Here is a 14,707-nt window from a genome sequence, read left to right as displayed (position 1 = left end):
ACGTCGGCCCATCATCGGGGCTCTCTTTGGCTCTGAACCTTGGCGAAATGGTACAAGCAACGGTCTGGAATAAAATGTTACCCGACATTCAAGACGGCCCAGTTGGCAACCAATCCAACTGCATCAACCCGAGTCCAAGATGCATCACCGTGGAAGACCTTTTAGCTCACAGCGTTAAGGAACCCCCAAGCGATGAACAAGGTTCCAAGATGCTGAGGGCATACATATCTCAATTGCATTCCAAATACCCCTTCCTCGAACCTGAGGAATTATGGAAGTTGCATAGTGAGCGAGTCATGTTGTCAGAGACATCATCGCAGAGTCTAACAAAGGCTGAACGATTTGGAATCTTCAAGTTGTATCTTGTATATGCCATGGGCGCAACCCTTGTGCAGCTCACGCAGCGGGGACCAGGATTCTCTCCAGAGGTATGAGTATTGAACCTCTCTCAAGCCAGGATACTGACATCCTTTGCCAAGGCTCTATACATAACCGCCCTGCAACACATATCCGCGGCCAGGGAGTCAAGGACAGTCCAGAACATTGAGGCCATGACGCTCTTGGTTATGTTCCACCTTCGGTCAACATCTAGTCACGGGTTATGGTACATGGTTGGGCTAGCAATGCGGACTTCCATTGATCTGGGGCTACACCGCGCTGCACATGAGCATAACCACAATGAAGCTGTGGTTCAGCGAAGAAGACGCCTGTTTTGGTCTGTTTATTCTCTTGAGAGAACAATAGCAGTGTCGCTTGGTCGTCCTCTGAGCATTGCGGACAATCAGATTGATGTCGAGCTCCCCAATGCCAAGATCAACGCCAGTGCCTCTGCGTCGAGCATCGCCGGAAACGACATTACACTTGCTGTTACATTGTTCAAACTGCGACGCATAGAATCAAAAATCCACCACTCCATTTACCGCACGGATAAAACTCTTGATGCTCTCCGACCGAAGCTCGATCGGCTTTACCAGCGTCTTCAACTGTGGCGAGCATCTCTGGGGGATTTTATACCAGCATCACATCCCGATCTCAACTATGCTTTACTGCTCTACAACCGCGCGTTAAGGCTTCTTACCCAACCTTTCCTCCCTATACTGCCATCCTCTGATCCCTTCTACGGTCTATGCATGCGAGCTGCTGGTGACATATGCCAGGCGCATAAGAGACTCCATCAAAGTCTCGATTATGGCCATAGCTTCATCGCAGTTCAGACAGTGTTTGTCGCTGGGGTCACTCTTTTGTATGGCCTCTGGACTCAGGGCAATGCACTCTGGTCTGTGGCTCTGTCAAATGATATTAGAGCCTGCTCACTGGTGCTTTTTGTCATGGGTGAGAGGGCCCCTTGGGTTCGTAAATATCGAGACGCGTTTGAGGTCCTTGTCAACGCGGCCATGGAGAAGCTTCAAGACGGAGAATCAGGCCTTGCAGAAATGGCATCGGCTCAGATGCGAGCTGGAAGAACACAAGGAGTAGCCGACGAAAGGCATGGACGAGAGGATAGTAGGGGGGGTAACTCAGAACAGCCAGTTGACGATAGCTTCAACCAGTTTTGGATTCCCGGAGATGGAGGTATTGCGGTTGGAGAATTCGAGGGTGCCTGGCCGATGGTTGCTGAACTTGCGAATTGGATCGACCAAGATGGCGGTAGTCCAATCTGGATGCCAAACTTTGAATTACTACAGAATCTTTCAGGTACTTGGAATGATTAATGGCAGTTACTGAACGAATAAAGTCTACGAAGCCTGTTAAATCTAGACATGAGTGGATACTAACAACCCCAAGCTTCCCGATGATTGTAGTACCAGCAAGTGTGATGTCCTATCCCAGGTTGTGTTTCAAGTATTCCTTTTTTTTTTCTAGGGAAGCTCGTTCTGAGATGCAAGCTGTTTCCCTAATTCCGCCCAATCTGTCTCAACAACGCCGGTTAAAGAAAAGTCATCTAGGTACAGGCTGCTGCAAATTTCATTACCACCCTCCCCAAATGATAAGGCAGCCGCCATCGACTGTTGCGTGTCTTGAGGATCGGACAGGTTTTGATCAAAGAATGTAGCAGCCGCTTGGGCCCAGTCAAACTGAGAAGGTGATAGCTCCTGCTGCGGCAGTGTGCATTCCGTTATATGTACGTCTTCTCTTCTTCGATTGTCTGTTAAGGGCCTTTGTTCACAGTTCTGTTGCGACCCGCTCTCAGTACCATCCAGTTCAGTTTCAGGCCCCTGCGATTCGTTATTATCCTGAAGTAGCCCGTTGGTGCTTTGTAGATATTCATGGAACGAAACACCTAGATGGTTACACATTTGGTTAATATCTGCCCCACGTTTCTCGGCCGCTTTGTTGCCCTGCGATGAGAGGTAATTCAAGATTTCGGAGGCCTTCCGGATATTCTCGACGCTAGAAGATCGACCCGTATGTGAGTAAATACTGTCAACAAGCACGAAAACGAATGCGGCAGAAAAGGCAGCGTCAAGATCGAAAAAGCCGAAGTTGGCTATCATACGGTTAGTTTTGAGTTCGAACTGTTTTCTTTTTCCTTTTTTGATTCACTCGCTAACCTATGAGACGCTGCTCTTTCAATGCGTCCAGAACATCGAGGCAACGGCTTGCGGCTTCTATGCAGGCATTGGAAAGCTGCTCGAGTTCCATTGTTCTGACAATGTTTTCTTGCTCGGGATTTGTTGCGTTGAGTCTTATTTTCGCTAGGTGCAGCAAAGTTGGGCGCGTGGCAAGGACAACACACTGTTAAAGGTGCGTATCAGAAGTGATCGTGCAAATACCTTCTACCTGGTTGAAGGAATCTCAGATATGGCATACCTGATATAGCATAAGGTAAAGCGTGCCCTCTGTTCTGGACAATTGAGGCTTCTTAACACGACTGGAAGCATATTCGGGTGGTATTGATTTTGCCACGTCGAAGAGCTGCTTCAAAATGTTCCTGACACTTTTGATATGGCAGCTCACAACTTTGCTTCGAGAACCGTAAACGACTTCAATACGTTAGTAAATACTCCTTTGGGGCCTAAGAAAAAGACTCGCCATCCATCGTCTGTCCAGTGATCTTTGCTAGTTCGATATTGATTCTCATTGCAGCAATGGAAACAAACCCTGGGGAGTCTTTGGGTAATCTGGTAGTAATACAAGAATCCTGTATTGTCAAGGGCTGCCCGGTGGCAGCAGCGAGTCTCCTGGGCAGTATAAGTTTCATGTGCAATTTCCAACTTTCATTTCCGTAATTCATCATACCTTTCTTGCATGTAGATTGTCCACCATAGCCTGCGACGATGAGCTTGTTCAGATCTAATAAGATTCTGGTAGCTGCTTTCGTTCGCCATGCCGTTTGCCAGAGCAAGTCGTAAAGCCATTCCTGCCTATTCCATCCATCGTCAGTTATAATGAACCTTGAAGAGTTCAGAATGAGGCTGGCAGGCGAGATAAATCTTACGTAAATATATGCATCATCACGAAGATCAGCACATTGGAGGAAGAAGGCCATTGTGCCAAGGATCTCGATAGCCATCATTCCCTTCCTACGGAGAGTCATAATGCCCGGTAGACGCGTCTCGGCTTCCACATAGAGATCTGCCCCAGGCAAAGTTCCATCACTGCGTGGATTCCCCTGTAATAGCTCTCCAACTGCCAGAACGATCAGGAGTTCGACATACCAGATATCTGTCTTGTCAACTGTAGCAGCATAAGACTCGGAAAGCCGATCGCAGAAAGCCCGTGGTTCGAAAAGATGTTGTAGGTTTCCCAGAGAGTTTAAGACGGTATCTAAAAGGTCCTGTGCCTCCTTTAAAGAGGGTAGTCTTATTTCTTGCTCCCATCCATCAGGCCTTTTTGGTGCAATTCCGTAGGCGTTTTCTGACAAGTTGAAGGATTCTTGTGGTGATAACGCTTCTTTTTGGAAGTCGGCAGGCGAAACGGATTTGAGTACTTTAACCTGGTAACTAAAATGCAGGCTTGATGAAGTGATACTTTCAGGCTCTTCGGGTTCTGTAAATGTCACAGTCAGTTCTTTTTGTCCATTACAATCACCTGAAAAAAAGAAAATAGGCCTTACTGTTCTTAACTGGCTCGCTAGATTCTGTGTTCTGTTCTTCGCGATTGCTCAAAGAATCAAAGAACTCTGCAGAAGATGGCAAAAGCTCCGGAACTAGAATAGCTTCAGATTGAATGGGTTGACTGCTGTTTGCCATAGGGGAATCCGACTTTGGGCTTTCAGCCGAGTCGAGAACAGTCTGAACGGGACTCCTGTGTGTCAATGACGCAAAGCTTGGCTGTGTGGGAAGGCCTGCTCTACGTAAATTGGCTACTTGCTCTTCAAGTTGTTCGACATACGTAGTCGGATAAAGCTTCTTCTTAACAGTTTCTCGGAACAGGCAGGGAATATTCCGCCTGGTGCAATAACGGCAAGGCTGATTCCCGGAGCACTTTATTTTTCGGTCACGGCATGCCTGACAACTGAGCAGTTCAATATCAGTAAGACAGAAGAAAAACCCCATTAATGAACCCAAACAATAAGAAAGATGAAGAAGGTGGCGTACGCAGTGGAAGCTCGAGCAGCTTCGATCGTTGGTCCAGACCCCCTCTGTCGCTTCGTCTGGCGGGTCTCCGACTCGGAGCTCATACTCGCGTAATAGTGGTGTGCAGTGTTTGTCGTTGAATTGATTGTATGAGAGACTCTCTAGCCTATCCTGATGATGTCAGAAATCTCGCGGCAGTAAATTGAGCACAACAACGCGGGGGACCGCCAAAGTGTGAACCGATCCCAGCCCCCATTAGTCGGGCTTTACATAAGCACACTGCGGCTAACCTTTAGTGGATTTGCGGGGCCCCAGACTGCCCTTCAATTACTTACAACAAGTTACTTCAGTTTCACTAGTGCAAAGCGTATCGAGAACGTAGAATGGCCCTGTGACAGCAATACCGGTAGCATAACTCAAGCAAATTTAAACAACCTAAAAAGGAATAATTATTTATCTTATCCTTAGTCAAAAAGTCTATATTGGTCATGGGAGTCCCATTTTGACTCGTCTTAAGTTCATCCTTCATGCTAGTCAATGTTGAAGACTTCGTAGCAGATCCGAATTTGCTCGGCCACCGGCCAGCAATAGTCCAACATCCTGCGCACCAACAATCCACCTGGCCCCGAACTCATTAATAACTCTGGACAGAATGTCTGGCCTGTGATATAAGCCTGCAATTCCCATTTGTTTCCCATGTTTAGCGGCAGCTGCGCCAACTTTGCTAAGAGCCTGTATGAAGTCGGGATGATCCCAGTCCGGCAGTGTTCCAATCTCGCAGGCCAAGTCGTTGGATCCAACCAATAGCACATCGCACCCTGGTAAAGCCGCGATATCATCGACACACGCAAGAGCATCTGCTGTCTCGATCATGATGAAAACGGTCGAGCCCACGGCGTTGAGCTCGGCCTGGACCACACTGGGCTGGAGTGGAGCATATTCGAAGTGCGCAAATCCGGCGCTAATAGAGCGATGGCCAAGGGGAGGGTATTTGGAGACGTTGATGACGCGGCGCGCATCATCTACCACAAGGAATTAGCCAGAACGAACAATTATTTAGCTCAGAGACGAAATTTGGGCATAGTATTTGGCGAACGCCCTTGGGCTGATATATACATACCGACAGTATGGATATGAGGGACGATTATGCCCATTGCTCCTGCATCGAGAACTTTCTGCATGAATCCTAGACCGCATTCGTGGGGCACCCTGACGAATGGCGTAATACCAGCTGAGTTGGCGGTAATGCAGAGCTGCCCAGCATCGCGAATGGTGAGTGTAGTGTGCTCGAGGTCGATAAACAAAGAGTCATAGCCGGAGGATTTCGCAATGTGTACAATCTCGCCACCAGCAATGATCTTAATCCCAAAAGCCGTGCAGATTTTACCCTTTGAGGCCAGTGAAAGCAAATTATTCGGGGCAATATGCTTCGTAGCCGCCTCTGTCTTCGATTCCACGGGCATAGTTGAGGATTTTGAGGTCATGTTGGGGAAAGTGAAAAAGACAGTCAGGAGCTTAGCTTCTATCACAGACCTTTGGATGGAAGAAACAAGCAATTCAAGGCGGAATATTGCAGGAATGCACAAGAATATTGATTTTCCCTGCTGCGCTCATATATGAAATACCGCCCCGAAGACAATCAATACAACGTGCTTCATGCTGTTAAAAATCTCGGTTATACCTCGCACGCCCAGAGCCGAAAGACCGGAAATCGCGCCCGAGCGGGGCCGATTTCAAGGAGTGGGCACTATGAAAATGGACCACGGATATCGAAGCCGCAGTGGGGTCAAGTATGTCTCTGGCCAGCTAGCCACCCAACCTCGGCATGCGGAAGTCGTTGCCGTTATCCTTTAAATCACACTGCAGTGCTGGTCCTCGACTGAGTGGAAGATGTAACCCGCGGGATTTAATAAGGACAATAATGACGCGCGCTGCATTTTTGACCATTTCCGGTGTTAAATCCGACGCCTGGAGTATCGGAACACCCTCATTAGGTAGCTGAAGTCGCTTTAGCGAGGTTAACATGACAGGACAGTTAAGTTCCCTACAAAGCTGAGAACACAGCGAAGCTCTAAAGCTTTGAAAAATTTCGCGAAGTACTTGCTATCGATGGTTTATTTTGCAGAGACAGGATTATACTGGAAGAACTCAGAATCACACCGTAGCAGGTATGCCGAAGAATGCACTCGGGGTTTTAAAGACACAAATCCCAGATTTATGATTTTGAGAACGCTCCTTGCTCTGTGCAATAGTACAAGATTAATTCCTTTAAATTCCAACCAAGAAAATTAAACTTCTGCAAAAGCCTAGAATCCGAAGGTTAAAAAGTTTAATCAGGGGTTATCTCCAGTTTAATGGGTGTATCTAAAGCCCTTGTCTTGTCGCTCTGTCAAATCCGAATCGGTCTCCATCCCTTCATGATATTCATCGCCAGATTGAGCCGCAAGTTTGTCGCGCTTCTTGTTGGAGACCTTGGAGGTGAAATAGTGTACCATCAGAGCGAGGATGAGACACCCAAAGCTCACAACACTCGTGATGCAGCCCTTCGTGTAACGTGGCGCGTCCTCTTTCTGCCAAAGCTGCGGGCCGACGATGCAACCTATGCAGTAGAAGATGAAAAACACAGCGCTAACAACAGACTTCTTGGTGTTGCCTTTAATATTAGAAGCCATCAAGCCAACAACCTGTCCAAGAGGGGGCGCTGTACTCCCCGCGAGCCACGTGCTTGCTACGATGCCCCAGCTGAGGTTAGCTGGCAGAACCACGAGAAGCAAGCTCCCCAGCATGGGCACGGAGGCAAGAAATACACCGAAGAAGCATCTCGAGTTACGGAAGAAACGCGGTCCTAAGCCTCCAATCCAGACCAGAATAAAGGCTATGGCGCCGCTAGGAAGACCGACTAGCATGGTTTCAAACTTGGTGTAGCCGAAGCCATTGATAACCAGAGACGAGAACTAGTATACTGTCAGGATATTTGCAATAAAGTTTTGCCTGTGCTGCCATTTTTAAAAAGCGCAATCTGACCTTGACTATGGGGGTGGGAAGAGTGATGAACAACGCCATCACGGCGTAAAGAGCGGTTCGTGGATCGGTCAAAGCTTCCTTAGCTTGGGCCCAATCAAAGTGAGCCCGATCGCGGGTTGCACGATCAAGAGCTAGGCGCTGGGTAGCGACGTAGCGTTCTCGCTCGTTAAGGAACCAAGCTGTGTTGGTGTCGAGTGGCATAGCGAAGACGAATAAGACCCCGGCCGCAATGGTGAATCCACCACAAACAAGGAACAGAACTCTCCAGGTTGCAATAGTGTGCACTCCGTTACCGATGCCATACATCAACAGAGCACCGATGATTTGAGACACACCAAACATTGAAACCCACGTTCTATGCACCGTGAGACTGATTGTGAGAAAGAAGCTAATAAAAAGTAGGACAGAAGAGAGACTCACGCTATTCTGACTGGATGCTCATTGCGCTTGTACCAGTTGCTAGTGATAATCATGAACGAAGGTGATACGGCACCCTCCGTAAAACCTAGCAAGAAACGGATCGCACCTAAGCTGGCGAAATTCTGGGAGACACCCAAACACATCTCTACAACACCCCAGAGTATGCTGTGTCAGGAATATGTCAGATGGACCAGTGTTTAACAAAATGATGCTATAGGAGAATACACACATTGTAACACCGACAAACCTGATTATGGGCAATCGACTCATCAGGTAGGCAGCTGGATACTCGGAACAAAGTTGTCCAAAGTAGAAAAGCGAAACACACCAAGAGAATTGAGAGCCTGTAAGCTTCAAGTCCTCGGAGAGTCCGAACACTGCAGCATAGTTGATGCTCTGCTTGTCAAGGTCTATGGCCATGAAAGGTTAGCTGATTTCGAAGATATGAAAAGTTATATTCAAGACTGACATTGGAAGAAATAGACAACCGCCATGATGGGAAGAATAACACGATCGAGCTTTCTCACTACGGCTTTTTCCTCAGCCGGGTCAATGAATAAGTCCGTAGGTTCAGTATCTTTGAGCTTGTGAGTGGCATTCTCCTGACACTCGGAGGTTGCTTGGACATCGCCGGCAGGTTTTTCAGCCATGATGTGTTGGATTTCGATGGACTTGCAGAGTAAGTAGATTAAAAGTTAAGAAATATGTAACTTTTTGATAAATAAGTGCAATTGTCATTCAAAAGGTGCGTGCTTAACGTCTTTTAATGTTTTCCCTCGTTGGCCCCGACCTCGAACGAAGAAAAACCTAAAGGAATTACCCCATGGAGAAAAGATAATGACTGCTAGGATTCCCCACAAAGACCCCAGGTCTCCGCAAATTTGCAATGTGTAAGTGACTGTGGCCGGGCCACGGGAATCAAAGCCGCACTGGGTCAAAACTTGGCCACTCCAGCGCAGAGCACCTCAACATGTGACCCCGCTTGAAATAGCTACTAATTTGTAATAATCATGATTTCATGTGGGTGGCTTAACAGATCTAGATCTGCTTGGAATACCGCACACTGAGCTATTCCTGACGTGATCAAAGACCTCGGTTCGTCGGCAGTCGAATCAGTTCCAACCATATCGTATGGGGCACTATCGGCAGGCGGGTGTCTCAAAGAAGCCGCGAGAGCCCGTACTCGGGATGTGCTTCCGTCTTCTTAGTTTGCTAATAGATGTAGCGGATGGCGTTGACTCAAGTCTATTGACATCACTGAGCGAGTGAGTACTGAAAAGTTCCTCGGTTATCACCGAATGCTGGTTCTAGAAATACATGATCTTCATTCACTAACTCTCTATATATCAATATCGACATCTCGCAGCATTTTCGGATAGCCTTATCCAGCATAGTGTCAACACTACCTACCATTATCGTTCTGAATTCCATTTCCCTGTCAAGGGTCCCTCACGCAGCCTTCTGGTCCGATCAGACATCCTTTAACGCCCCATTACTTTTCAAATGGCTCCCTCAAGAACTGAGCTTCCGCTCGACTCAAACTTTGCGACTACAAAAAAGGCTACTATGTATCTTCTAGAAAGCTTTCCAGAGGATTCTGTCAAATACTGTCAAACCCTCTTCCACACTATTCTTTCCACCGACGAAGAAGTCCACAACTGGCGTGATAATGCTGATGCAATTCTTGTCCGCGAAAAAGTCATCTCTGGCGAAGATATATCATCGGCGCGTAAGCTCCGCGCAATCGGCAAGCAGGGCACCGGCATTGACATCATCGATAAAGACGCCGCCGACTCGAGGGATATAGCGATCTGCAACACGCCTGGTATAAATGCACAGTCAGTTGCGGAGTTGGTTCTTGCCCTCACCATGGCTGTCTCACGACAGCTTGCGGACATTTCAATCAAGCAGGCAGCTGGTAAAGAGGTCAGAAAGGAGCATTGCATGGGCATCATGCTTAACGGCAAGTCTATTGGCATCTTGGGAATGGGCGCCATCGGTACAGCCGTCGCGGAGATGTATCGTAAGGCTTTTGATGCCCGTGTGTGGGCGTACGATCCTTTTGCTTCGGCTGATGCCTGGGGCAATATCGCCCATACAAGAGTGCAAAATTTCGAGGACATGCTTCCACATGTGGATGTTTTGACGTTGCATATTCCCCTCAACTCGCAGACTAGGGGGCTCATTGGTTTAAAACAGCTAACCGCGATGAAGCCAAATGCGATTCTGATCAACGTTGCACGTGGCGGCATTGTTGATGAGACAGCCTTGACCCAGGTGCTTGAAGAGGGTCATCTATTTGGGGTGGGCCTGGATTGTCACGAAATAGAGCCACCGACGGCCCAGAATTATCGATCATTGTGGCAAACTGGACGAGTCATCAGCACGCCTCACATTGGTGCAACAACGAGGGAGACTGTTGTTAAGACGGCAATTTCGGCAATAGACAACGTCTGGAAGCATTTGAAATCTACGCCTGACGCATGAAGAAAGATTGTCCACTCATGAAAGTGGTTAGGGTGGCTATGAGTCAGTGAAGGAACAGACGATAGCTGTTTAGCTACATTATCCGGAAATTGTAATACATTCTAGTTCGTCTTGTTACTTTAAACATGTTGGTGGATTTAATGCCTAAACATGAGTCTTGTATAAAGGTTCATCTGTGAAGTCCCCGTAAATACATTTCTTTACCAACAATATTTAATGCTCTTATTGTCTTACATCGGTTACTCTGCCCATCAGCTATTTTATGATCCAATGGAAAGGAAAAGTAAATAGCATGACGTCATAACTCACACCGTTTTTATGGCAGCCATTCCGGGTCAGCTAAAACGGGTAGGACTGCGCTATATACGCAGAGGTCACGTATTCAATGACGTCCCGACAGGCCTGGATAGAATACTATATGGCATCCAAAGAAATGAACTGATTTATGATAAGTCACAGATTTTGAATATAAATAGGTTCCCTTCGATGCGTCAAGGTTGGCGATATATAGCCCAGTGGCTCAAAGCATAAGAACGATATCTATAAATAAAATTGGGCAAGTGTAGCGAGTAAATTTATTCTAGACATCAGATTCAACAAGTGGTCCAAGTCAACCCTTTCCGGATCCCTCAAACGGGGGACTTTTCGCTGACGGACTCTGTACCAATTTTCTTCACTGAAACTCGATTGACACCAGTACCATCAATAGCAGAGAGAACTCCACGAATAGTGTCAACACTCTCACCAGGGAAGAATCCTTCTGATGCTGCCATATCCTCGAATCCTGATGTCGTCTCTGACTCGAATCCGCTAGGATAAACTGGTGGTGGCCAGATCAAACAAGCCATGTAGTATACCAATGCGCCCATGCTGAGCGATAACAAGAACCCAAGCTTGTACATATTCTTACTCGCTTGGTTTACCGCGTTTGGATCCAAGTTTCCGGCTATGCCGTGCACTGTGAATGCAACCCCTGCTATCCATGCTGCGACAGCTCGCAGATTCCATCCCTTATAGTAAGTGTAAGGAAAACCGCAGGCGTTAGTATAAAGGCTTGGAACGTGAAAATTGCCTCGGCGTAAAATCCAGTAGTCTACGATCATGATCTAGTGATTAAGTTAGAATGGGCATATGGCATAACGGCAAACTAGGTTGTTGATCCGAGATACTACTTACTCCACAAGTTGGCATCAGGAACACGGTGTAGGATCCCAAGAAAGTAAGGAATGAGCTGGCACTAGCGATAATCTTCCAGGGCACACACAGAGGTGCAAGGAGTGCGCATATAACCTGACCTCTAACGATGTTGATGTACCGAGGCCAAAGTCCACTGGTATCGGCACCAACTGGAAGAGAGTTGGAACCCGCATTTGTCGCAATAATGGCGAGAATCATACCCTGGATATAAACTTTAGCAAAACATCCCTTCAAACTGTAGATGTAACACAATGTTTGTCTTACCGTCGACGCAAAGAACATCCCAGCACGTGCTCCGGGACCCCAATACTCTGTGAGAATTGCATTGTAAAGATCCCATACATTCCAGTAACTCTTGCCAAGCACTCCTGATGCAGCGCTTGTTGTTGCACAACTCAGGAACATAACAAGCACTTTGCTTACCAAGATTCCGATGGCTTGTGACCAAGTTGCTTGTGCGGGCCTGGTGGCATACCGAGCAACATCGGGCTGGTTGACGAGAATTGGGCAAAGCGCAGCCATGACACTGTTTATGGCTTGAATCATAGGCCATACAAGAGCAGCACCGCTCAAAGGTTCTTTGCCAAAGTTAAAGTTCCCTAAATTGCCTCCGTTCATTTTGACTGCCCACCCAAGGACTCCAAACAGGCCAGCTGTCGTTGCTATAGACTTCACAACGAACAGGTGTCGTAGGGTGGTTGGGTGGATAAACATGACTGGAAACTGAATAATCCAGAATATGAAGAATGCCAAAAGATTTTTGGAGGAGATGCCGGCGCTGGGAGGCAGACGGTTTGGAATGTTATCCCAGCCTGACCCAAATATTGCGCGTAATGCCACTGAAGTGAGCATGCCCCCATAAAAAGACTGGGTTGCGAAATAGATGACGGCAACAGATGCACGCACGACGATGAACAATTTTGCTCCGTTAACACCAGCGGCTGCTCGGACATAGACGGGAAAGCCCACATGATACTGGGTTGCGCCGCGAGAGTTGAGAATGACAACGACACTGAGAATGGCTGAGCCGATCGCGGCCGCCAGCATGCCATGCCACCATTGCTTTCGGATGTTAGACTAAGAAACGATCTTTAGAGAAGGTTGAGATCCACATACTAGGCCAATGGAGATCAATGTTGCCCCAAGGTTGTATGAACTTGGAGAAAAGGTCTGAGTTAGGTAATAAGTGAAGAAATGCAGAGCTGTCCAGGTTCGGTGTTCTGAAATATGATTGGTTAGAAAGTTGTCTCCAATTGTGCAATAAACCTACCCGGTGGCGTCGGTAGTAAATCTTCATTGAAGTAGGCCGCTCCTTCTTCTGGATGATCTTTGGTTTGAATGGATAGTTTGAACTCCTTTGGAGAAGATAACGCTCTTCTTAGTCTAGCTGTATTGAACATTATGCTTTTGTATTGACAGGAAACTCTGACTACTTCAAAAACACTTCGCAATCAACCAATTTTCAGATCACGAATGTTGCTGCTCATAACCTTGGGAGTATTTAAACTACCTTATCATTATGTGTTCTTATCATTAGGGATTCTATCTTTCCAGCAAAAATATGTGATAAGATGCCAGAAATATTGCTAGTAAATCGGGAGATATCGTCTTTGATAACCAAGAGAGCCCAAACCCTCACAGTCGTGAAAACAAAATGTCGGGGATCCGATAGTATGATAAGCGGGTATACGACAGTCGGCATCGGATGCTCCGATGGGCGACGAGACCAATGTGGAGCCCATCGCTTCAAAATTTGCCGATGCCCCTGTCAAGCATGACGCATCCATATTTTCATAGTCGCATCGATTCGCCGCTCGCAAATTCTTCGCCGACCCCGGAGCCGAGATGAGGCCGATGGACCAATCTTTGACTGGCGGTGATCCGGTCTTGGCCCTCCGGGCAATGGCATCTGCACTCCACGCCGGATTGGTGGCCACAGTTTTCGCAAACTAGTATTCGCTCGCCGTTGAATTAAACTTGTTGGGCATTTTGCGTCCTTCAAATTATATGAAATCGGTTTCGTCAAAACTGCTACCTGATGCTATCCATCTCATAGCAAGGGTTGCCACAAAAGTATCGAAGCATGAGGGGCGACCAAGAGACGACCAACGCCGAGAAGGCCCTTCATGATCAAACGAACATCCTCCCGCTGAGGAAACTCCTAGTGGTCTTTGCTACTCTTGCAGTCACCTTACTAGTTTCATTCATTGATCAAAATGGCATCAGCATCACCCTGCCTACCATCGCCGCCGATCTCGATGCAGGAGCCACAATCTCTTGGGCCGGTACATCATCCCTCATTGCGAACACAACCTTCCAGATGCTCTATGGCCGCTTCTCCGATATCTTTGGTCGGAAGGCTGTTTTCCTGAGCGCCATCGGCCTCTTAGCATTTGCCGATTTGCTTTGTGGGCTTTCGCAGAATGCAGCAATGTTCTACGTGTTCCGCGGGATTGCAGGGATTGGGGGAGGCGGTATTACCAACCTCGCTATGATTATTGTCTCTGATGTTGTTACTCTTGAGCAAAGGGGCAAATATCAGGGCATTCTTGGTTCCATGGTTGGCTTGGGAAACGTTCTAGGACCTTTCCTCGCAGCCGCCTTTGTTGAGAGGGCAACTTGGCGAGCATTCTTTTGGATGCTTTCACCTTTGGGAGTCATTGTTGGAATCATCTCATATTTTTTCCTGCCTTCTAAACCAGCGGAAGAGCACTTTATGGAGAGTGCCAAGAAAATCGATTACGCAGGCTCTTTAACCTCATCGCTCGGTGTGATTTTGTTATTAATCCCTATTTCCGGAGGTACGTTTTCCTTGAGTCTGAATATGATATCAAGTTTAGTTTTTCACACATTACAGGAGGAGCCTATTTCCCGTGGAACTCTGCGATGGTAATCAGCATGTTGACAATTGGAGCCCTCGCCCTTGTGTCTTTTGTAATTGTGGAATGGAAGTTTGCAAAGCTTCCCATGATGCCAGGTAATCAGCCGCCAGGTCAATCGTAGTGAGAGAAGAACATTGTTAACTGTGTCATAGTTCCAATATTCAAGAACAAAGTCGT

General features: G+C 47.3%; 3 protein-coding genes across 3 annotated transcripts; 1 reads left to right on the top strand and 2 right to left on the bottom strand.

Annotated features, from left to right (window-relative positions):
* Positions 1-5,054: 5,054 nt before the first annotated feature.
* EsH8_VIII_000158 (HpcH/HpaI aldolase family protein) lies at positions 5,055-5,983 on the bottom strand (the record flags this gene model as incomplete). The annotated part of the gene is made up of 2 exons (XM_083269200.1): positions 5,055-5,542; positions 5,641-5,983. 2 exons carry the CDS (start codon positions 5,981-5,983, stop codon positions 5,055-5,057), a joined length of 831 nt encoding a protein of 276 aa, XP_083128968.1.
* Positions 5,984-6,871: 888 nt separating this feature from the next.
* Positions 6,872-8,614, bottom strand: EsH8_VIII_000157 (uncharacterized protein; the record flags this gene model as incomplete). Its single annotated transcript, XM_083269199.1, has 5 exons — positions 6,872-7,474; positions 7,545-7,914; positions 7,965-8,003; positions 8,293-8,374; positions 8,434-8,614. 5 exons carry the CDS (start codon positions 8,612-8,614, stop codon positions 6,872-6,874), a joined length of 1,275 nt encoding a protein of 424 aa, XP_083128967.1.
* An 853-nt stretch (positions 8,615-9,467) lies between these two features.
* On the top strand, positions 9,468-10,451 carry EsH8_VIII_000156 (D-isomer specific 2-hydroxyacid dehydrogenase; the record flags this gene model as incomplete). Its single annotated transcript, XM_083269198.1, has 1 exon — positions 9,468-10,451. One exon carries the CDS (start codon positions 9,468-9,470, stop codon positions 10,449-10,451), a length of 984 nt encoding a protein of 327 aa, XP_083128966.1.
* Between the last annotated feature and the right edge of the window lie 4,256 nt (positions 10,452-14,707).

Source organism: Colletotrichum jinshuiense, chromosome 8 (genome assembly GCF_051148585.1).
Source record: "Colletotrichum jinshuiense chromosome 8, complete sequence".
Taxonomy (NCBI): domain Eukaryota; kingdom Fungi; phylum Ascomycota; class Sordariomycetes; order Glomerellales; family Glomerellaceae; genus Colletotrichum; species Colletotrichum jinshuiense.
Note: the sequence above shows the minus strand (reverse complement) of the source record. Positions and strands in the feature narration are given on the sequence as shown.